The sequence below is a fragment of the Aythya ferina genome (assembly GCF_964211825.1).
Source record: "Aythya ferina genome assembly, chromosome: 6".
Taxonomy (NCBI): Eukaryota; Metazoa; Chordata; class Aves; order Anseriformes; family Anatidae; genus Aythya; species Aythya ferina.
In genome coordinates, this window is record NC_140303.1 from 3,549,236 (window position 1) to 3,572,664 (window position 23,429).

Here is a 23,429-nt window from a genome sequence, read left to right on the forward strand (position 1 = left end):
TCTTTGTTCCTCTGTTTATCCCACTAACACTCCTCTGCCTTTCCCACATCCAGTGGTCCAGTTACACGGCCAGGCTCTCCCAGGCTTCCATGAAGTGACTGCAAATTCTCCTGTGGGCTTTTTTTTTTTTTTTTTAACCTCCATCTTAGGAATGCTCAGCCAGCTCCCCTTGCCTGCTTCAGCTTTTCATGCCTGCAAAATGCTCAGCAATTGCTTATGTGCAAAGGCACTACGTGGGAAAAGATTTCGGAGTTCTAGGGTGCCACCACAGCAAAAGGGCAGCTGAAAGAACCACAGGTGGGATACCAACAGCTCACAGCCCAGATCCCTGGGGCAGAGGCAGGATGTGTTCAGCAGCTGCTCATTAGAGGATGAAGACAACCTGAATGCTTTATATAGCACCTCACTAACCACGGCCCTGCTTGGCTGGCTCCTCTTCAGTGCTCAGACTGCCCTTCTGCTCTGTGACTCCCCCACCGCCACGCCATCCCTCAGCTTCGTGTGCCAACTTTTCTGTATTACTGGTACCAAATTGGCTGGTAGAGCCCAACAACAGCCAAAGAGGGCAGATACTGGAGTTGCAACACCAAGGTTAAACTCTAGTCCAGATCTGCCTCCACACACTGGAGAGGCCCACCCCATTCATTGCAAAGAGCAATGCAAAGTGGTCCCCACAGAAAGTTTCCTATCGCTATTAGACTATGCTAAATTATTCCTTAGGGTAACTCTGGTTTGTAAAATGGAATTGAACTAGAGATTGACTTGTTGTTGTTGTATTATCATCATTTTTAGCTACACTTCTGCTTATCCTCTTCCCAGGACTTCGGCTCCCTGGTGAAGGAAAAGACCATGAGAGCTGGGAGAACACAAAGTGCTTTATTTCATGCCTGTTTATAAGTTTTCCTGGTGAGACAGGCTCCCATGCTGCTGGTAACATCATAAAAATTAACAGGGACTTAGCATAACAGAGTTCACAAGAAAAGATGTATTTCTGTGTCGGTGTTCAGAGGCTGATAGGGTGTTGAACACTCTCAACACTTTCTGGCCAGTCACAGAAACCTCAGCTATGCAAACTCAAAATCATCAGACTGCAGCAACAGTAGGTAAGAGAACCAATGCACCACAATTTCCAAGTCAGGGCTGTATAAGGCCTGACCCAGAGAAGTACTTGTGTGCTCAGTATCTCTTGATTCAGTGTGCTGCTTGCTCTCCTGAAGCTCAGTGCTTTCCAGAAGCAGCCTCACATTTCCAGAGTGAAATGGGAGCAAATCTCCTGTTTGCTCAGCTCCACACAGAGAGCTAAAACTTCCTGGTTTTCCAGGGAAAGGTTTCCAACAAATACACTGAGATGGGCAACAAACAATTTGCTGCTTGAGGACTTCTCATCTCCTGGTGCAGAAGTCACCACTCGGGAGCCCAGCTCACTGCAAAGCATGGGCAAGTCCATGGACACCAAGGCTGTTCTACTTCAGAGAGGTTTCCATACTCAGCCCAGAATCAGCAAAGCACTACAACCTCTTGAAATAATCACTGCATCTTTATCAGTCTTTTTCCAGGCTAAAATTCAGCACAAGGCCTTTTAATTGCCCTCCAAACACCGCAGGGCACAGTCCACCAGTCCTCTGCTGGAACTCCAGCTGCAGACCACAGGCACGTTGCAGCAGTGACAACGGAGCTGCTTTGCTGGGCTTTGCAGGACGCCTCACATACTGAAAGCCTGCAGAGACCAATCTGTGCATTCATGATGCAAAGTATCCAGGCTGGAGCTTTGATGCGTGTAGTAACAAGCCGTAAAAACATGTCAGCAGAATTTGAGCTGGAGTTGCCAAGTGTCAAAATAGTATACTATTTAAACATTTGCAAATTTTGCTTATGATACAGAAGCACAAGGCAAATATACCACCATTAGCATTTCAAAAATAGTCGCTGAATGAAAGGGAGCTTTAAAAATAACTTTGTTTTCTCTTGGCATCCCTATGCTAATAGATTCTGGTTTTAATTTAAGAAAAAGTCTCTTGCATGCAAGACACAAGGCATCACCATCTCCTTATGTAATTTAATGTTCTTTCTTGTAATTTATGTTCTTTCTGCAAAGCAAATCACACCACGGTTCCCCCTCTTACTTCTCCCCAACCACCTGAGAGGTTTTGTGCATGGGCCAGTGTCTCGTGCCATTCCATGTGTCCACAGGCAGCTCCTGGGTGGCAGCAGTCTTATGGTGATCCCTCCAAGAGAGCTCTTTCATGAGAAACTTCTCTCACAGGTAAATCAGATGGAGCCAGAGAGAAATTAATTTGTTTATCCAAAGTCATCGGGAATTTGACTAGTACCATCAGATTACTTATTCTACCATCATTAGTACCAGAGCAGACACTGAAGGAACAGGAAGCAACATAACTAAAAGTGAGAAAAGGCAAGATTCCTAATCAAAAAGAGTATAATTACGTACTAAATGACAGTGCCATAATGCATAACTGCATAGAAGGTGAACTCTAGTTACAAACCCCCTTCTTATCTATAGGATGATTTGCAGTGCAGTGCCGGCATTTTTCCAGATCATTTTATGCATGTTGTGCACAAATATACCAAGCTGTTTAACCTATCTTTCAGTACACTCTTTTTTTTTTTTCCCCCTCTCATTATCTTCTCAGGTATCCAGCCCCGGTCAGGAGTTTCTAAACACTGATAACTAATTCAAGAATTATCTGCCAGGAAATCTCATTAGCTAAGATAGAGAAAGCACTGCTGAAACAGATAAAGATGATTCATTTTATTTTTATAGACAAAAAGACACAACAAATAGCTGTGAAGATCTAGAATTACATACTTAATATGAAGCAACACTAAACCTGAGCATGGCACAGAAACCAAAGCCTTGGACAAGCCAGAATCCTCCAAGTAAGTTCCTTTGGAAGACAAGTTACTAACCTGCTGTCTGTATGGCCCACTACAGCTTCAGTGCTAAGTGCACCCTACGTCTGTTTTCAGCCAGCATTTTTCATTTTATTTTCATATTATTTTCATTTTATTTTCATTTTTCATTTATCAGCACTTTATCATCCATTTTTCCTCATAGCTTGAAGAACCTGAGTATTTCTACCTGTGTTCACATCACAAGCCCAGTGCTGCAGCAGCTCAGCACCGCCACACCAATCCATAAGCTCCAAGCAGCTCCATGACCAAATTCACACCCAAGGGAGCCAAAGCTCAATCTCAAATCCATCTGAGTGTGGTATCAGATGAGACTAGGAAGTATTTTTCCCCCTTTGTGCGTGGAAAGTAAGATGTGTTGTATTTCCATATACTACATCAGTATCCTCAAGCATACCTTAGAGGCTAGGGAAAGAGGCTGTGAGGACAGAGAGGATTTCTCTGGAAAACACCATCCAGGATGAGGAGAGCCTCCTCTGAGTTCAATACAAAGATTTCTTCCCTGCTTTCTCCCAACTGGCAGCTGGCCTGCTGGTCAGCTCCACCATGGGCTGCCTGACAGACACCTTCCCAGCTCAAGATGAGCCTGAAGGCTGCAGTGAACCCTGCCAGCCCGGTGGCATTTGGGAAGGCCTGCTGGCCTCAGCAGCAGTGCCTGCACAACAGTCCAAAACTGGGGGCTGTGATCCTGTCCAGTGTCCTGCACGTCACCTGCCCTGTCTGGAGGGACACAGCCTTCACGCCTTTCCCTGAACAGGCAGGCAGCACAGCCTGCTAGCCTGAAGCCCCCATTGCCCTGCTGGAGAGACCACAAGTTCTATGCCATCCCTTCCTCCAGTTGTACGAGGCCAAGGGGGCTTCCAGGACCCCTGCCCAGCAGGCAGCGGTGGACATGAGATGCCAGGAGAGATGCTCTTGCATGACAGATGAGATTCCACTTGTGGATTACCGTGCTGCTTTCATGTCTGGCCTTTAAAGGACCCCAGACAATGCTCGCACCAGTGCTGAATCAATCCTCCTAAACGTAGCCACTGAATGCATTTTATAGGCATAATTCCCAGGGCCTCTGAAAACAATGCATTCTGTCAAAAGAGTATCCGAATGAAACCAGCTCTTCAACCACCCCAACAAAGCCCTGTTTGACATGCCGCATTCCAGGAAGCACAGCGCAGTATGATCTTATCTGTGTATTGTTGGCCTCTTGTGCCTTTTGTTAATATACTAATACAGCTCCACACCAGGCGAGAAAATATTCCCCTCTAATAAGGTATGCAGCCAAAAAGAAAAAAAAAGGCAGCATTAAAAAAAGAGCCATCATACCAAGATTCTCTGGTGTTGCGATTTCTGCTTTCCTCTTTACAAGTTCAAAAACAACCGCGAACTGCTCACCTCCTAGAACTGAGGTCTTGTAACAAACACCTGTAGCGACCGAACCATTTGGACTAATGCAGCTGGTAAGGCAAACTACAGAACGTATTTTGTTCCGATGCATCCCCTTCAGCCTCCAGTATCTGCACACTGCTTGGTTTGCTTTGAAGTCAGCAGTCAGGAGATCACCTCACTGAAGCCAGTGGGATGCCTCCCAAGAAAAAAGGACACTTCCTTTCCCCTGAGGGCAGGATGCTTAAGCCTAGGGATAAAATTCATTTTTCATGTCTGCATAGGCCCTCGCAAACAAACAGAGCACATGCTTCTCTAACAACAGTACACGTCCAGAAAGGAAAAATCAATACCAAAGATAAAGAGAAGTTGTACCAAGTTTTTCGGGTGCTAGGAACTCTCCGCATCATCAAAACACAAGGGTTGAGGCAGGTTATAGAAGGGGTCCATCTGCCTGCTAGTCTCTCTCTGACAGCTGCCAAGGCAGGAGACATACAGGAGAGCATTAGGTGGTGGCCAGCGACACTCTCCTGGTGCAGGCTCTCTGGAAAGGTTCTTGGTATTTATGACAGTCTCCCTGGGCCAGCATTGTTATTTCTGTGTTTAATGGCTCTCAATAAATGTTTGTCGTGATTTTGCTTTTTTGGAACCAGCTCTGTTTTTGACATCCTTATCAAAACATCTTTGCTGACCTATTTCACAGCTTAATTACTTCAAATATACACCTTCTGGTTCTGAGCCTGCCACCCGACAGCTTCATTTGATGTACCTACAAGCAAAAATAAGTGGTTCTTTCCAATCCGTTTCATTAATGTTTTACAGAGCTCTATCTGTACTTTCTGCAGTCTCTTTTCTGGGATGAAGAGCCTTCATCTGGGAAGTCTGTACTTGTTTGGAAGTGAGCCCTTTCCCTGGGGCTGTTCCTGTCACCCCACACTGTGCCCTTCCAGCACCACTCAGACTCACCCAGCCTCTCTGAGATGAGATGGCCTGTCATGGTCACACACTGAGTCACTGCTTAGGACGATATCAAAGGACTGAGGTGTTTTGTGTTTTTTTTTTTTTTCCTTTTTTGGCCAGAAAGGAAAAAAAAAAAAAATACCATGAAACAATCTTACAAGTACAAAACACCAGAAAAAAAATCTTTCTTGTTAATCATGCTATTTTTTTCCCTTCAAACAAGGTAGTCCATCTCCACCTTTGGTCTCAGAGCTCTTCCACAACATTTGTACCTTTCTGAGGCAATAACAGAAGTGTTTGTGTCTTACTAGAAAGCCTTTTTGTACTTTAATAACTTGTTTCTCTTTGACATAAACAGAGCCGGTATTCAGTAGGCTCAGTGTGTTAAGATCTGCAACCACCCTTGAAATAATGAGTCAAGTCTCATATCACTTGTTAATACAATGACTGTTTTACTCATTTTGAGATTTCTTGACAACCAGCAATTTCTGGATTAGATCTAACACCTGTTCAAAGAAAGCCACAAGCATCATTTATCAGCTTCCTGATCTCAGAGGACAGCATGAGCTGACAACTCACTTTATATCACTCAGAGCAACGTTTTGCAAATGCCTTGTGGCCACTGCTAAGAGCTGGAAGCAATCAGTGTCCACCAGCACTGAGGACTGCATGCTCTTAATGTAAATTTCCAGCTCAATTAATGAAATGACACCAAGGACAGTGTGGCTTGTTCTGTCTGATGAATTCTTAGAAGGGTATTGACTAAATCTTCGCTCCTGCAGAGGGCACAGAATCAGAGCATTTGCATGCTGATGATCAGTATTTGGTGCCCAATGTGGCTGTCACGAGCAGGCAAAACTGCCAGTTTTTTCTTCTCTCTTTTTTTGCTTTGTTTTGTTGTCAGCATTGAACCTGGGAATGAAGGATCTCACTTGATGGCCAGGCATCTGCTGAGCTCGAACTGAATCCACGGCACCCCTACCAGTGCTTGGCCCTTAGTGCTGGAAACTTGTTCTAATGCTGCTGAACCCCAGCTGCTGCCAGGCCTTATACAGCGCTAAAACCCGTCGGCAGGAGGGGACGAGCAGCCCAGCACCTCCCCGCTGCTCTGCCAGTTGGCACACGCAGCTGTGCTGGAGCAGACGCTGACGTACACTCCTCCCAATTGTTCCCAGCCAGCAAGGCCAGCAGATTTACAGAAATAACAAGAAACTTGTGACCATTTTGCTCCACCACCAGCAAGCTGAAACCCCCTCACATAAGAGAGGAAACAGGGAAGACGGGAAAATATTTCATTAAAGTTGGCAGAAAGAATACTGCCTTTCAAAAAAAAAAAAAAGAGGTATGTATTGCTAGGAGGGGCTCAGAAATGGCCATTTAAACTAAAGAACCGTTTTCTGAACACCTTTCCCAGAGTTTGTACACAAAGTGTTTCAACCCATGAAAACCTAAGTCTGTTGAGCTAAATAATAATGGATTCTGCACTCCCTTCACAGCTCTTTTATTCACAAAACAGTGATCCATCATCAGCACGCCTTTGGAGCTGCAGTGGGGAGGTGCAGCAACCTTTACCTACTCAGCCATTGCTGTGCTGCCAGCTGCCATCAGTGGTTGCACATGGGGAACCCCCAGCCCGTGCTGCTGCAGGCTGTGTGATCCAACTGCTGCCCTGAGGGGTGTAAAATTCAGTCCCCTGTGCATGAGGAAGGGACCCCTACCCCTCACAGAACAGCTTGCACGGCTCCCTATGCTGTCACATTTCCACATTGTTGGTATGGATGCGATTCCTTTTCTACCCCAGCATCCCTCTGCTCACATTTTGTTTTGCACTTCTGGCTTCACTTGATGGACTGCTTGGAATAGATTTTTTATTTTATTTTTTAAATAGTAGTTCAAGCTAGAGCTAAAACCTGCTTGTTGTATGCTAATGTATAACAATTACAGTATTTCTTACCTTATTCATGTAAATGGTGTTCTTAGTTCCTTCTCATATTACTTCTGGCTGAATGAAAAGAAAGGTGATTTACATCATCTCTTAGCTGCCATCCTCCTTACTCGCTTGCACTTCCTTATGCAAATGCTATCAACAAGTCCCCGCACTGGGCCAGCAATAGGTAGGGGAAGACAGAAGTGGATCTCATTGTTCACATGTGCATGTTAACAAATTTATTTCAAAATCTCAGGTTTTAAATCCACTCGACAGGCTAATTCAATAGCATACAAGTTTTTTGGATTTTGCTTTTAATCAAAAAGACACACATTACTGGTTCAACCAATTTAAGAGAAATCCAAGTGCATTATCAAGATGCTGTTGCCTCTTTAGCATGAAGGCACATAGGCCTATCTACACAAAAAAAAAAAAAAAACAAGTTGATAAATTTACCAGTGGTTAAACGATACTAAGAAGAATTACATTTCTAACCTTCAAACCTTTGGAGTCTTAAAGGAATACAGAGTCCAAAGAACAAAGTGTTCTCTTTCAGCCTGGCACTAACATCGAATCAACCTGGGTTACACCTGGGGCCCTTTATAAGCACTGGAATGACCTGAGGGTCCCACAGGCCTTCGGAATCTCCCCAGTTTTCCAAGATTTGTTAAAAATTAGCATTGTTGTTTCAGAGAGTGCTGCTGCTAACTCCCTGAGGTCTGCTGGGTGATGCTTCTCAACACCAGAGGACACCGAAACACCTGAGTGGGCTCTGCCTCACACCCTCCTGCCTGAGGGCCGCCTGTCCCTTCCTCACACCCCAGCCCCAGCAGCTGGCCACGTGGCTCCAGCACTCGGAGGAGACCCCAGGCATCTCCACTCCTGCTGCATCACTGCTGGCAATCGTTCTGAGCACCTGCCTGACCCATACACACCAGATGCACGAGTTCCTGTTGAACCTTTACTTTTGTAAATCATTCAAATCTCTTTTAACCCTTGTAGCTGCTGATGCTTATGTTGTTTCCTAAGCTCCTCTTTTCAACTCCAGATCACACTGAAAAAATTGTTAGTGACTGCATGGGAAACCCAGTCTGTGCAGTCAGACGTTTTTCCCCCTCACACAATACCTACCTCACTGCAAAGCACCACTGAACCAACTCTCCCAAGACTGGGCAGCCTCTGACAAATCCCCATCTCCATCTTGTGTTTATGTAAATATATACGACATGCAAAATAGTTTTCCTTATGTCATTTCTATGAGTAATGCCTCACAGATACAGCTACTTGTGTACTGGCACATAGTCTTCATGCGTAGGCACCCAGCTCTGTAAGCACTGCTATTTTCCCGCGCGTATATGAACATGCAGTTGTGGCTCCTCACATATGGATGTGGAAGAGAGATTAGCCCAGCAATCGTTAAACACGGAACTGCTTTGAAGTGCTCCATAAACTCACTTAGCATAATGCAGTTTGCATCATGACTGGGGCTTCCAGAATATAAACAGATTATAATGTTTCTAGAAATAATTGGCGAGAATTGCACCCTCTGCTTTACACAGCACCAGTCCTTTAACTCAATGACCTGGCATCTAGATTTCCAAAACATGGCATTAACTAACATCATTTCTACACAACACTTCGTCCTGCCATCACATCAGAAAGTCCCTCTCTGCACGAGGTAGCTGTAATCTCTGAGTACACCTGTCTATACACACATGCAATCTACAGAGTAATTTGCAGGCATTGTCAGGTTACTTGAAAAAGGCTCCTAAGCCGCTGCTGCATCATCTGCTATTAAAAGCCATCTCCCCACTGAGCCAAATCACACTTGCCTTGGTCACACAAATAATTTTGTTGACTTCAATAGAACTATTTCTGCAAAGCAGACAGGACTTAACCTCTGCCAATAATTTTGAGTGCCATGTCCCTGCAGGCTACTCTTAATACTTCAGTGATCTCACACGCTGGGGTTTAAACAGAACAGTAGTTTAAACAGCGAGGCACTAAAGGAAAGAAGCTCCTGCTCTCATACATGATGCTAAGAGAGTCATGATAGAACAGCAGACAATAAAGCCTAAGACTTGCAAAAAAAAAAATTGTTTGCATCACACTTTGGTCCCTATTCTGCTTCCATAAATTTTTCCCAATACTGTTTTTCTTCCCACAGCATTAAATAGCTGCATCTATATTTCAGCAGAAGAATGACTGAAACTGTCTTGGATGTTACTCTCCATTGCAGAACTGGGCTGGTGAGCAGGCATCATTCCTGTGCTGCTGAGCTGCTCCATCAAGGGGTGTGCATTGGGGAAGTGAAGCTGTCAGGTGAGACCAATCGTACCAACTGGCAGAGCTGCAATCTCTTAAGGGGCATTCCCAAAATGCAAGTTTTACACTGAACCCTTCTGCCATTGTGTCTTGTGCAGATGCACAGCCTTTTAAGTAAAACCTGACAGTTGCTCAAATGTCTTTGTTTGAAAGACTGTGCATGGGCAACATCTGCATTCTGCTGCTAGCTCATGCTGCAGCAATGGAGATGCCTGGGTAATATTCTTATGTGTCCTTGGCCTGTGTACAGCTGGTGAGTGCTAACTAATGCTTACAGAGATTAACCAGAGAGGACTCAGCGTTGAGCTCCTCTGCTCAGCCATAAACCACAGCAGTTTGCAACATTTGCAACTCTGTTGTACTGCTCCGTCTTGTCAGAGCAGGACTTAACCCCTACATCTGTTTTAGTTCAGGTCTTTTCATTTAAGCAAGTATTGAGGAAGAGCCCACTGCTGCACAAATGTATATATACAACATGGGCTATACTATACCTCCTAAAGCACTGCCCTTGCACAGCTGATTCTTTCAGAAATTATCTAAGGATTCAGACGTGCTCCTGTCACAACAAGAGCAGCCTAATTCCTCAAAAAGTGACAGCAAATCCACTCAGCACCGCAGTCCCCTTGCTCAACCTTCCAGCAAAGAAGTGAATTGGCTGCTAATCCCTTTAAGATGATCCACCACATGTTGAGTAGTGCACCAGTACATTTACAATGAAAAACGTCATCCGCAAAGTATTTTTTGCTTTATTTCTGATGATAATAGTTGTTCCGATGTGCATGACACACAAAATAGACTTTAATTTATGTAGGCTTTAAAACAGTTTGAAGTTTCCTTTTAACTACAGAGCTTAATATTTACTCTGGAGGCTTTTTTTCTGGTAGTTAAAGCACTTGCAATTTAACTTCCTTAATTTATGAACTATGTCAAAAGCAGCTATTTAGGACACAAGATTTACCTTAGGACCTTCACTTGGTTGCATTCTTTCTGAGGACTACAGCACTGACACAACCTAGATGAAAACGCACCACCCGTTTTACCTCCTCTCATGTGTTTTGCTGCAATCTACCCAAATAATCACCCCTGGAACAGGGAAGGCTCCTTCATTCTGAGGAAGAGATACCTCACGTGTAAAAGCCCCCACAATAACTGGGCCGGTCTTTGGCAAGGCTCCCGGGTGCTGCCTTTCATGCCCCCATCATCTGGGGCTGTGGTGGATTCCCCGAATTAGGGGGGCACAGGATCACCTGGCTCCCTGCAGGCCATGACAGAGGCACCTAATGAGGGGCGGATAACAAGGAAGGGCTGAGAGACGGAGGCGCTGGTGGATGGTGTACTCGCAGGAGTCCCAGTTATCTCGCAGGGTGAGCTGACAGCATCTCTTCCAGCTCCTTTTAAGGTATTCTACAAGCTAACTGGTCCCCAAAACAGCAAATGCAATGGAAATAAGTGGAACTCAAGATATGATGTAACTAGTGGGAAATTACCAACTCCCTGACTTGAATTCCCTTTACGTCTTTAGGGGGTTACTGATAACTCTTCTGAAGTCTACAGGAACTGACAGGCATTCGGCTTAGAAAGCACATACTTCCTTGGATAGAGAGAAACAGAAGTATTTATCACTTCCTCATCATCCATTCACCTCCTTGTTTTCCATGTAATAAACAGGGGGGAAACATAACTGCCTGACACGTCATTTGCTCTAGCTTATTGATCTCGCACAGGAAGCTGGTTCCCTGGACTATGCTGTCATTTATTTCCACAGTAACCATCTAACATCAGAGGACAATACCTAAGCAGGTGGAGGAAGACGTTTAGGAAACAAGAATATCTTATGCTCCTGCAAATCTCCCTGCACCAGAAAACAGCGTTTAGAGGATGTCTGAAAGCTGTCTGAATGGTCTTACAACAGACTGAACAGTACAAGCATCCTTAACCCTTTTCAGGGGCAAATCACACACAGGTGTCTGGAGCCTCCTCCTACCCACCCTGCAAAGCACTACCCTGTACCTGCCACACTCTGGGCAGCGTCACAAAGATGCAGCTTCCAACTCTAACCCTGAAACGAAGTCTCCTCCTCCAAAAAAGCTGTGTACACCAAGTTGCCACTGAGCCCAGGGATGTTACCAGCTTTTTGGAAGCAAAATTTACCCTTCCTGCACCTAAAACCAAAGTCATCCCATCAGCAATGCCCATTTCTATCCACTGCAGGTTGGACTTGTATGGTGGCTGCTTCTGACAGCACAGCAGGCTCTGAAGTTTCCAGCTCTGCAGAAGAGATGTCAAGTAAGTCCAAAGACAGAATTATTTGAGCATGTGAATTAATATTTGCACTCATTACTTCCCTCAGAAAATGATTTTTACCCAAAGTAACGTAGAGGTTCAGTTCATCAAAGCCTTCACAGCTCAGCAAGGTCCTAGATGTGCTTTGGCTCCTCTTCAGCAGTCACAGTGTTTGTGAGCTGCACCTGATCTTTTTTTTTTCCAACTTAGCTGGCCCATTTCTTCTTCTCCCCAAAAGGCACAGCAGCCTTGGTCAGACACACAGGAAAACAACCCAGCTAGAGCCCCTCTCCAGCCATGTGCCACCACAAGGGACATCTCCTGAGATCAGACCCTGGGGGCAGGCTGGCTCACCCCAGCTGCCTCTCACATGAACATGAGTTAGCAGCACACAGAGGGAAAATGGACACGAAGGTATTCAGAGACTGTCAGCAGCTGACAGCGGCTGTGTAAAGCAGAGCCTTCTTAGCATCACTGGGCTGTGTGCAGATCTGCTTTCTTCCAGTTGTCCAGTAGATATACACAGGATTTATTACATCCATGCAGATGAGCAAATGAGATCAGCTCTTCGTAGCATCAGTAAATATCAACTGAGAAACTCTGCTTCCATCACACTAAAACAGTTTCTATAATCTACGCTGGTTAAGTATTCCAGGCTGATTTCTGCTACATATAAAAGAGCAAAGGTTAAGTAAGCCACTTTACATGGCAAATGAAAAACAATAAAAAGTATAAATGATTTACTGCTACATCTTTTTTCCTCTGTGAAACAGTCTAAAAGATAAATATCTTAAAAGAGTTTCACCCAACGAACCTCTCGTAAAACAAAAGCACTAGATGGTAAATGGTTGCCGATTCAGCAGGTTGCTAAATCTACTGCCATGAATCCTTTATCTAATCCTTCTTAGCAAAGCATAAGCCAGGGCTTTTGCTTAGGGAAAAAAAAAAAAAAAAAAAGCCTATAATTGCAACAAGCTTGTCATCTCATTTCCTATTAGCGAAGTATAGAAACCAAGTAGGGATGTTTAGGATAAATTAAAGACTTTATTTATTCATGAACTCAATTACTTAATCTGCAGTTCAGTGTAAGTAATATTATTTTTTCTAAAGTAGCTTCAGAACTCATGAAGATGTACAGCAAGAACGGACAGTGTAAATGCATTTTTTTCTTTTTTTCCTACTACCACCACATGATGCTGTGCATAAAACTTTCTTTTGACATGTACGTACTTTTCCTTTGAGGTTACACGGCATGACTTCACATTATTGCTGCCAATAACCAATATTTTCCGTTTTTATTATCTCTGTATCCTTCAGAGACTTCCTTCTGCTTTATAATTCCATCGCCCATCCATTCTCAGCTCTCTCCAGCATTTGCAACGTGTTGTCAACCACAATTTTATTTACTTTGCTAGCAATGCCATTTCTTGCGCCCTTCAACCTTGTGCTTGAACATAAACTATATTGACAGCACAGGAGACTTGACTGGCAGCTCCCCATGTCTCCCTGCCGAGTTCAGCCTGTAAGTGTTGGGTGCAGTCTCATGAAGGCACAGGCAAGGAACTGGCATCACTGAGACGCCTCCGTGGCAGGCAGCCTCACTGAGACCCTGCACATGATCCCACACACTCAGCTGCTCCCCGAGGCAACGTGAGTATTATTTGGTGAATGGTCCCCATATGAAGCATCGGAGAACAGGCAACAAATGTAAATAGCAGCAACAAGACATATCATGCAGATGCAGTGGGGGAAAATCATCCCAGCTGCCAAAGGAGGCCAAGCACTCAGACACCATGCCTGGGGACCGAAGCAGAGGCTGGGCCCTGCTGCTGCATGGCAGGATGCCCTGGGGCTGGCCAAGAAGGGATTTCTGGGGCAGTAAGGGTTCCTCTCCATCAGGAATGCCTCTGCAATAGGATCAGTGGAGATATCACTGGTGATGATATTTGAATGCACCAAAAGATCGTGATTTTCCAAAACAGAAACCCACACTTAGACAAGGAATTGTGTGGGGTTTTTTGTTTGTTTGTTTGTTATTTTTTTTTTTTTGTTTTGTTTTTTGTTTTAATCTGGCCAGATTTTCAAGCTCAGTTCCCATTAGCCTTATTGACCCGAAGCTGAATGCTGCCAAGTCCTTGTTGCGCCGGCTGTCACCTACATGCTCAGATACTTCAGCAGCTCCCCGGCCACAGCACACCTACACAGGTGTCTGCACAACGCCTGCCTGCATCATCTGCCCAACCCGGCCTTTATTGAGACACGTAGGGTAAAAAATCTCATTCTGCATTAACAAATCATTACTTAAACTATTCTACAGGTGGTATCAGAAATTGACTTCAACTAATTCTTGGTTGTAATTCAATTTAAATTAAACTGGAAATGTAAGAACACAATACCTTTTCCCACCTATTCACCCTCTCTTCCATATCACAAGTATTAAAAAAAAAAAAAAAGTAGATCTCCATTCTAACCCAGACTTGCATCAATATATATTGCTAATACCTCTATATCTGTGATATCCTTCATCCAGGTGTTCCAACAACATAAATTTTGCAGCCCACAGATATATCATGCAGGTATTACCTAGAACTGGGAAATGGAGAGTTTTAAAAGTATTTTCAGTTCTCCATTTAAACTTAGCATGTGGAAAATGATTTTTGTTTGTGCAATTAGCTACAACCTTAAGCATACTTTCCTACTGTATTCACCAGGCAACAGAGAGGGTTCAGTCAATACAGAATCAGAAACAAAGCAAGTTGAAACAAACCCATTTATGTCTAGTTCTGTTCCTTCGTCTTTTGTGAGCAGAAGGACCATATATGACAGACAGCTACCAGCCTCTTGAAATCAAATCAGTTCCTTTCAAAGAACATTTGTATTTTGTAAACCAATTAAACCACATGAATAGTACAAGCATGAATAGGCTTTTGTTTTATTCAAATTAAGATATTTGGGGTTTGTTAAGATGCAAATAGATATGACAAAAAAGGTAACAAGGGCACAATGGAAAATTATGGAGCAGGGAAAAATTTAATTACGTGCCTGTTTGATTGAAAGTTCAGGGTCCTTTTTTATTGCTTCAAATTTAAAAATTCACAGATTTCTATCCTCCGTATCCCAAATATGTTCGGGAAAATAAGCTGGTTGAATTGGTCCTTGCATGGCTTTTTATTTCAGTTGCACCCTTTTTGGATCCTTTTATTTTTAAGGAAATGTAAGAACTGTTCCAAGTAACCAGTCATGAACTAACACACTTCTTTTTAATAAAGATTAGATCCAAACCTGCACTATTTCCATAACAGAAAAATCCTGCAGAGTTTAACAGTGCGTGATAACCCTTCTAAAAACCATTTAAAGAAATTCTAAGCCACCCAGCAGAGCTCTACCACATTGTGCTCAGTGGCTGAAAGAGTAATATTCAGCATGAGTTTCTGGAAGTTTTTTAAGCAGGTTTTTAGAACTCTGTGTCCCATAAGCCAAATCCATCCACTGGCTTTAAAACAAAACTATGATTCCGTGACTCTAAAACCTCCTACCAGCACAAGTAATGGCCTCTGCTCATCGCCCCACTGCAGCCTGGCCCCAGGGAGCTGACCACCTTCATCCCTAGCACTGCCTCGGGGCAATGCCCCTGCCTCTTTCAACACCATCCACTAACAGCCCTTTTCAGTTCACTGGTAGATTTCATGAAATAAAAATAAAAATAAAATAAAAAAGCACCTGAAGTGCCTGAGAGGCCGACATGGCAATAGCCTTCCTCATTTCAGAGATCACATTCAGGATGAGGAAAGCAGTCAGTCCAGATATGTAGAGTTCAGCTGTACAAGACTCGAGCAGACTTCAGTCTTCTCAGTCTGGTCACATTCCCATGAAAATCAACAGGAGTTTGTCAGTTTTACTGGGAGCTGCCCCATGGGCATGCTGCTGCTGTGGGACAAGACACCCATGGAAAAGAGGGCATTCTTCAGCTTCTGGGAGAGAACTCACCACAGTGAGAAGTACGTGGCCAGAGCTGAGCCTGACAGGGCAAAAGAGAATAAATTCTAGGAACATGACTCTAAGTAATAATCTAGTGTGACAAAACACATAAAACTGTCCCTTTCTCTCAGCAAATAAAAACAGACCTTAGATTTTAGGATTACCTATTTTCATTCTGCAACCCTTTTGAATGCAATCCATTGGCCTTTATGGTTCCAGCTGCACAATCACCTAAAGGGATCCTCAGGAATGGCAGCTCTATCCCTGCAGTTAAGCAGGTAATGCTGTAAAAGGCACAAAAATAAAGGTCCCACCCAGCCCCTGATGGTTGCCCTATCTCCAGCCAGTTTCGGGACACGAGGAAAAGAAGCTAATGGCAGGAGCTGCCAAGCATCTCCTCTAAAGTAACTCCCAGTGTTGTCAGTCCTAAAAAGGGGCATGGCAACACCTACTCCTGCTACTCAAAGGATACTCCCATAGGTATTGAGACATTTCCCCTCCTCACGTGAGGGAATTAAACTGTTTGGACAGACAATGACTTAATGCAAATAAAGACAGTGAGCCAATTGCAAGAACTATGCTGTACACAGCACAAAGCCCTAAGGACTGGCTCCAAGGTCCCATCTGGTTGTGCTCCAGCCGGCAGCACAGGGCCAAGCAGCCAGGACAAGAGGAGAGCCTCTCCTCCAAGCACGTTGCCCTCTGCACCAGGGTCAAGTGCTCACCAGAGCCAAACGCTGCCCTCTGACACCCTGCGTGTACAGGGCAGCACGACTCAGCCGATTCCTGTTACTGCTGAAACCAGCCAAGTCAGATGAAAATCATTAAAAAAAAAGGGGGGGGGGGAGCGTAGAAAGGGAAAAAATGGTCTGATTTAGACCTCTGCAGCCTATTTGCACCGTGCTGGAATCCAGCTGGCAGCGAGGACACAGCCCTGGTGCGCTACCTCTGCATTTCTACAGGGACACTTTCCAGAGAGGTACTGCACTCGAAATAAACTAACCCAAAGGAAAAGTGAGAGCACTGGGAAACTATCTAGCTGGTTGGCCCGCATAATTCAGTAGGTTTATAGTAGCCCTTGCAGGGTAATAAACGCGCAGCAATTAATACCAGTGAAACTGGGAGTCTATTAAAGCACATTTGGAGGGAATTAAAGCCAGCAAGGTCCTTACACCATAACGGTTCTGGTTTTAGACAACCACCCTTAAAGGTGACACAACAGCTAAGGTTTTGGTCCAGCAAACGTAAATAAAACTCAGCTGAATCCATCATCTTGGTCTTCAAAACAGATGTTTGTGGGATGGAACAATTGCAGCTTCTATTTTTCCTTTTGAATTTCCACTGGATAAAAAAGATCTAGCTCTTACAATGGGAAAAATTCAAGGCTGTCATGAGGTGTTGTGCCAGAAAAGCTGCAGCTGGCTGAGGAAACTATTCGGAAACTACTCAGCACACAGCTCTCTGTTACATGGCCCATGGACAGGAGCTGACTCGGCATGCAACCTCTTGTTCTGAGCACCGAAGCCAGAGACACCAAGGGTCCTTGGACAAGCTCCTTTGATTCCCCCAATCCTTCTGAGCTTGGCTTGCATTATCCCAGCCTTCCCTGACAGAAAATGTTTGCAAGGCAATGTGCAAGGCAGGAGGCAACCAGCAGTGCTCCTTGGGCAGCGTCCAGAGTCAAAGCCTCAGCCTAGACACGTTACACCAGGCCAAATAAAAATTATCGTTAAAAAAAATAAAAACAAATACAAATTAAAGCATACCCTGCATAACAAACAGGAACCATTAAAAATGCAAGTTTCTCTATATGGTTTGATAGTTGTTTTTAAAGAAAAACACACCAACACACCTTAGGAAGATAGGTCACTGCGTAATGTGCTTGTCACCAGCCCAGCTCCTCTTCTACAGCCAGGCTACATAAGGCTGTTGGTCATCTTTCACCATGATGTTTTCCTATCCAAATAATAAATATTTGGAGAGGCACAAAAATCATTCTTTCACACTGCAGCTACTTGATTACTTGCCAACTCTGCAAAATCATGGATACATTAAGTAACATACATGTCAAATTTCAGGGATTACTTGGTTTCCTGCTTGCAGAAATGAAGGCCAACCTGAATTTAGCAATTGCATGGGAGTTATTTAAAATTCTATCTCGAAAGGGGGCAATGCTAACATAATTTGCCATTTCCTTATTCAGCTTTTGTGGTGGTAGGCTTGAACCACAACATGCCCAGCAACCCGTTTCAGCGGCATGCTTAGCACACGAGGCAGTAGCTGTGCAAACTTAGTGTCCTTTTCCAGGCATGCTCTGAAGACATGATGCACTCGCTACTTCTCATCAGTCTGCAAGAAGCTCCTGTGGAAAAGGAAGGTGCTGTAGGAAGCTTCTACCAGCACCATGCACATCTGCCTCTCCACTGGAGAGCTGCTACAGGGCTGCAAGCTGAAAAGGAGTGAGAACCTGTTTGGTCTTTTACCAAGTCTGCATGACATGCAGCTCACCCAGAGCTAAAGCAGCTTGGTATTGTCCAGTACAGAGTTATTTGCACTATCTGGCACAAGGTAGGTCTTGCAGCATAAGACAGGAAATTCCAGCAGAAAACCCTCCACTACAGTTACATCTATTGGTAATGTCTTTTCTGCACAGAGAAAACATAGGAATTACAATCTTCCATGCACTGCAACTCCCTATTTGAAAGCACTGCTCCTTCCTTTCTTCCTTCCTCTGCTTCTCCACAGAACTTTCTAAGAGCTGCTCCAGCATCCTCAGGGGGAAACCTTGCCTTGGTAGCAATGTCAGTGGGAAACCTGCCATGACTCCGATGGGATCGCTATTTCATTCTGTTCTGGGAGGGAACTTTGCCTGAGCGAGTGCTGCAGGCCGTGGTCCAAGACGAGCTCGCCATCTCAGCAGCAGCAGAACTCTTCTCCTTGCCTAATTTCCATAACAACTCGGAGACAGCACGGCTTTTTTCTAGTAATTCTAACCATGATAGATGTTCTGGGGAAGTGGAATATTGCCTCAGCAAAGGTGTCTCTGGAGTAATTGCTGAGTTTAATGGCCTTACATTCCCCAAACAGAGGAATGCACAGAGGCAGTGCTGCCTGCCCCAAATTTGACAATATTTCTTTCGAGTCACTAGTATTACATTTCTGTGGCCAAAAATTCCGATTCTCTTCACTCTTCCCAGTGAAAACCTCTTCTTTGGATAAAGAAGCAGATAACCAAAAAGGGCAGCTCTAGTCAGTTTTATTAATAATGACAGCTCTAATAACACAGTCACCTCCATAATATTTCCATGTATAACTTCACATGCACCCAAACTTTCTTATAAAAGAAATCAAGATGATTATCTCCTCTACTTCGTTTTGCATTTCATAAACTATGAAGCACCTATGAAATTAAGTGACTTGCCTGCAACAAGTAGAGTCTAGAACTCAAATATTCAAAAACTTCAGACACCAGTATTCTGACCTTTCAAAATTTTCTTCCTCCGATTGTTTCATTCTTCTCTTCCTTTTCTTCCTTTTTTTTTTTTCTTTGTGTGTGTGTGTGTGTGTGAGTGATCTCAGGCCCATTACAATGAGTTGTCACATAGGTAGCTGCTTTCCTTGTTAAAACCATTTTTTGATTTAGTTAAAAAAACAAACTTATCCAGGTAAAATATATTTCATGAACATCTACATTAAGGATTACCATAAGCACTGACAACAATTGTAAGAGATTTTACAGTGCAATCACAGACTCGTATTTGCAACACTGTAAGAGATTCAGTCCTTCAAATGGTTTACTGGCTCACAGTTTGTCTGCTAAATTTATTAGGAAAATGTTAATCACTTTTGGTTGTTCAATTCAAACAATTTATGTCAGGTCTTCTACAGCTGTCCAGCTGACAGCCAAAACTTGCCATTTGCACAGAAGGATGGAAAATTATTACAACAAAGACCTTTCCAAGCTGAACATGACCTACGTCATGCCGATACCTCTAGCATTTTAGAGCCATTCCCATTTTTAACAGATAAAACAAATGGACCTTCCAAAGCTTACTTAGAAGCTTTGCCTGCCCATTACTGTTTGGGAGATTAACGATAAGCAGAGATCAGTGCTTCTCTGCAATTAATGGTTAGGCTTTGCAGAAGGTGTTGCAGAAGCCCCATGTATTGTATGTGAACAAATCCATACATAACACCTCCCACCAGCCAAAGCTGAAGCCTCTTTGAGAAAGCTCCTGCTCATAACTATCTCACTCGCCCTTAGCTTAGCTGACCTGCACAAGCTGCTGCACCAAGAGCTGCTGTATATTTGCCATCGGTGCTTCAGGAGGTGGTACAGAACGGGGATGGGTCCTGTCAAGGCTCTGCAAGGCTGTCTCAAGCCACAAAGTCCAGCATCCTGTTAGGAAAGAAGTTTTTCTGCCTTGTATTTAACCAAAAGCACATCAGGTCTGGTCCTTTATCTCCCATTAAATAAAAAATAATTAAAAAAAAAAAAAACATTTCTTGGTATCTTGATTGATATAAGATTTGCATTCAAGAGAGTAAATTCAAATGCTTCTTCAATGAACAGGCAAAATTATCTAACTTATCTCACTTCAGTCATGACACAGTTTACATTACCAACACATAAACACATACAACCCTTTCCCTCTTCTGTTGCTCCCCTATAGACCAAACTGAAAATCAGAAATACACCTGGGCAGCAGCTGTCAGCACTAACCCACGCGCTCTGCGTGGACACACAAGCCTTCAGCTCTGAATCACAGAACCACAGAATTGAAGGGGTTGGAAGGGACCTCAAACATCATCGGGTCCAGCCCCCTGCCAAAGCAGGTTCCTTAGAGCAGGCTGCCCAGGTAGGCGTCCAGGCGGGCCTTGAATATCTCCAGAGAAGGAGACCCCACAACCTCCCTGGGCAGCCTCTCCCAGTGCTCCATCACCCTCACCATGAAGAAATTCTTTCCCATGTTGGTGTGGAACTGCCTGGGCTCTATCTTGGGGCCATTGCCCCCTGCCCTGTCCTTGCAAACCACTGAAAAGAGGTTGGCCAAATTCCTCTGTCTCCCACACCTCAGGTATTTATACACATTGATGAGATCCCTGCTCAGTCTTCTTTTCTCCAGCCCGAACAGCCCCAGGTCTCTCAGCCTTTCCTCATAGGGAAGATGCTCCAGGCCCCGTATCATCTTTGTGGCCCTCCGCTGGACTCTTTCCAGGAGATCCCCGTCTTTTTTGTACCGGGGAGCCCAGAACTGGACACAGTACTCCAGGTGAGGCCTGACCAGGGCAGAGTAGAGGGGGAGGATCACCTCCCTTGACCTGCTGGCCACGCTCCTTTTAATGCATGCCAGGATCCCACTGGCCCTCTTGGCCACCAGGACACACTGCTGGCTCATGGTCAAAGCTGGAATTAATCAGAATTAATCAGAAAGTCTAAGGCTTCAAGTGCTTTGCGAAGATAATAAACTGTGATGATTTTTCTGCATTTCCAGCCAGCACCTGTATATCCCTTAACAATGAAGGTACCAAAAGGTTTGGCTCAAAGACAGAGGAAAAACTGCCATCATCTTGTGAGTTTTCAGGTTCAGCCCACAGATATTGTGTATAAAATAAGGGCCAAGGGGGCTATGGAGACAAAGCCTCTCCTTTCCTGTGCTGTCTTATGGTGTAAGACAGGAATGCTGAAAAGGCCATTTGAAGTGTTTACATAATAAAGCAAGCCAAGGTCTTCAAAATTATGTTGCGTGGCAAGAAGAAAGCTGTCCTTCTAGCAGCCTCAAGGTGAGATGCGTGTTGTCCCCCCCTGCGGAGAAGTGACATGGGATGCACAGGCACGTGCACAGGCAGGCCACATTATGGCTTTGTTCAGATGCAGTTTCTAACCATCTGTGGTTTAGGAACACCACTTACTGAGCAATCCAAGGAAGAGTGCCTATTCCAGCAGAGCTCAACCCTGCAGCACAGACTTCCCTAAACAGGAAGAAGACTGCAGCTCCCAGCTCAGATCGATAAGGAATTTTTGAACCACTTGCAAAAACCTTACATATTTCTAGTACTTCAGTTCATGAGCTGCAAATCAACACAATTTTTTATTTTTATTTTTAAGGAAAACTGGAAAAGGGGACTATGTGGCACCAAAGGAGACTCTCTGAAGGACATAACAGGGCAAATCCAAGCTTTCTCCTCTGCTTTCTCCTCTGCTGAAACCCTCCAATGCAACAGGGATATTATCTTCTGGTTTGTAGATATAAGACAGTTGTGGCCTTCAAGCTAGATGTTGTTCACATGCTACCCACTGGAAATAAAACACCACATACTAACAAATATTGTAATTCCATAAAGCATAAGAAATTGTTCAATAACGCTATAAAAATCTGCTATACTAAAAAAACAAGGTAAGTAATACTTTCAGTACTAACCTAAAAGCACTCCATAGTATTGCACTTGTACAGATTCATGAAAGCTTCAAGATTTTTTAATGCTTTCATAAAAGCAAAACTAACAGATACTGCTGAAACAATAGTATTATTCAATCTTTATAATAATAACTAAAAAGCCTTATGAAGCACAGGAGCAAGCAGCAATGAGGCTGGGAACTAGAAAGCATTAGGCTTCCTATTATACAATTAAATTGTTAATCATGTCATGTACTCAGTATTTAATCTCTTTAAACCAACACTGTAGTATGATAAGTAATAAATTTGTTTTTATGAGAAAGCTTCTGATGTATCCTTGGTTGCCATGAATGAAAACTGTGTTTATGGAAAAAGTAATTTACAGCAACAGTTTATATGAAGCATAGAGCTTTAGGGATATCCAGCCATATGAACAGCAATCCCGAGCAAACAGCGAGAAACATAAATATCCTAAACTATAGAACATCAATACCTTTGCAAAATTATATGCAAGTCATTTGTCTTTGGCATCACCAGCATTTCTGTGACCAATCTGATTCCTGCAGGGTCCACAATTATATTGAACTGCTTATCCCTCTGATACTCCACAAGCCTTCACCATCCCTGACACAACTCTAAAATTTGTCTAGAATAAGAAAATGAATGCAAGCCGTTCATACATAAATGCAACATTCCTGGCTGCCAGTTTACAACTCTCTCACCCAAAACCATACCAAAAATAATCTGACATTGAATACAAGTGATTATTACCCAAAAACAAAGTCCCAGCCCACACCACAGCTCTGGGACACAGTCACTTTTACGACTACTTGTCCTTTTTTAACAAACCCTAACACTAACAAGGATGCTAATGTAATAAATGCCCAGATCATGAATTACAGCTAGCTCAACTAAAAAAGTTGAACACCACTCTTCTTCGCAGCCCAACCTGTATCCCAAACCTGAGGGTCATGAAAGATTTAGCAAGCAACACAAAGTGTCTCTTCCATTTTCAAAACTTAAGCATACTCAGCCATAACTCCAGCCTTACGGCCCTTGATCAGCAGCAGGTGCACAAAACTAAGCTGGCACCTTCCCCCCTAGCATCAGCTCTCTCCCCAGAGTGCTTCCTCACCCATACAGAGGGATGGGGTCTGTGTCCTCTCCTCCCTTGCACCACCTCACTGCCAACACCTACTAAATAGCCTGTAGTCCCTCCTACCAAACTCAGCTCTCATCTCACCCTG

General features: G+C 43.9%; 1 protein-coding gene across 6 annotated transcripts in view; it reads right to left on the reverse strand.

Moving 5' to 3' along the window:
* PLCL1 (phospholipase C like 1 (inactive)) overlaps positions 1–23,429 on the reverse strand; it is a 187,204-nt gene that overhangs the window by 77,987 nt on the left and 85,788 nt on the right. The window contains exon 1 of one of the 6 annotated variants that reach the window (XM_084523511.1): positions 20,059–20,115. The exons of 3 other annotated variants lie outside the window; for them this stretch is intronic. In XM_084523511.1, coding sequence (XP_084379637.1) covers positions 20,059–20,100 — 42 coding nt within the window. In that variant the 5' untranslated portion in view covers positions 20,101–20,115. Of the gene's footprint in view, positions 1–7,225; positions 7,250–10,481; positions 10,636–20,058; positions 20,116–23,429 lie in introns of those variants that run through there. 2 more of the 6 variants (XM_084523513.1, XM_084523514.1) reach the window with 2 other exon arrangements.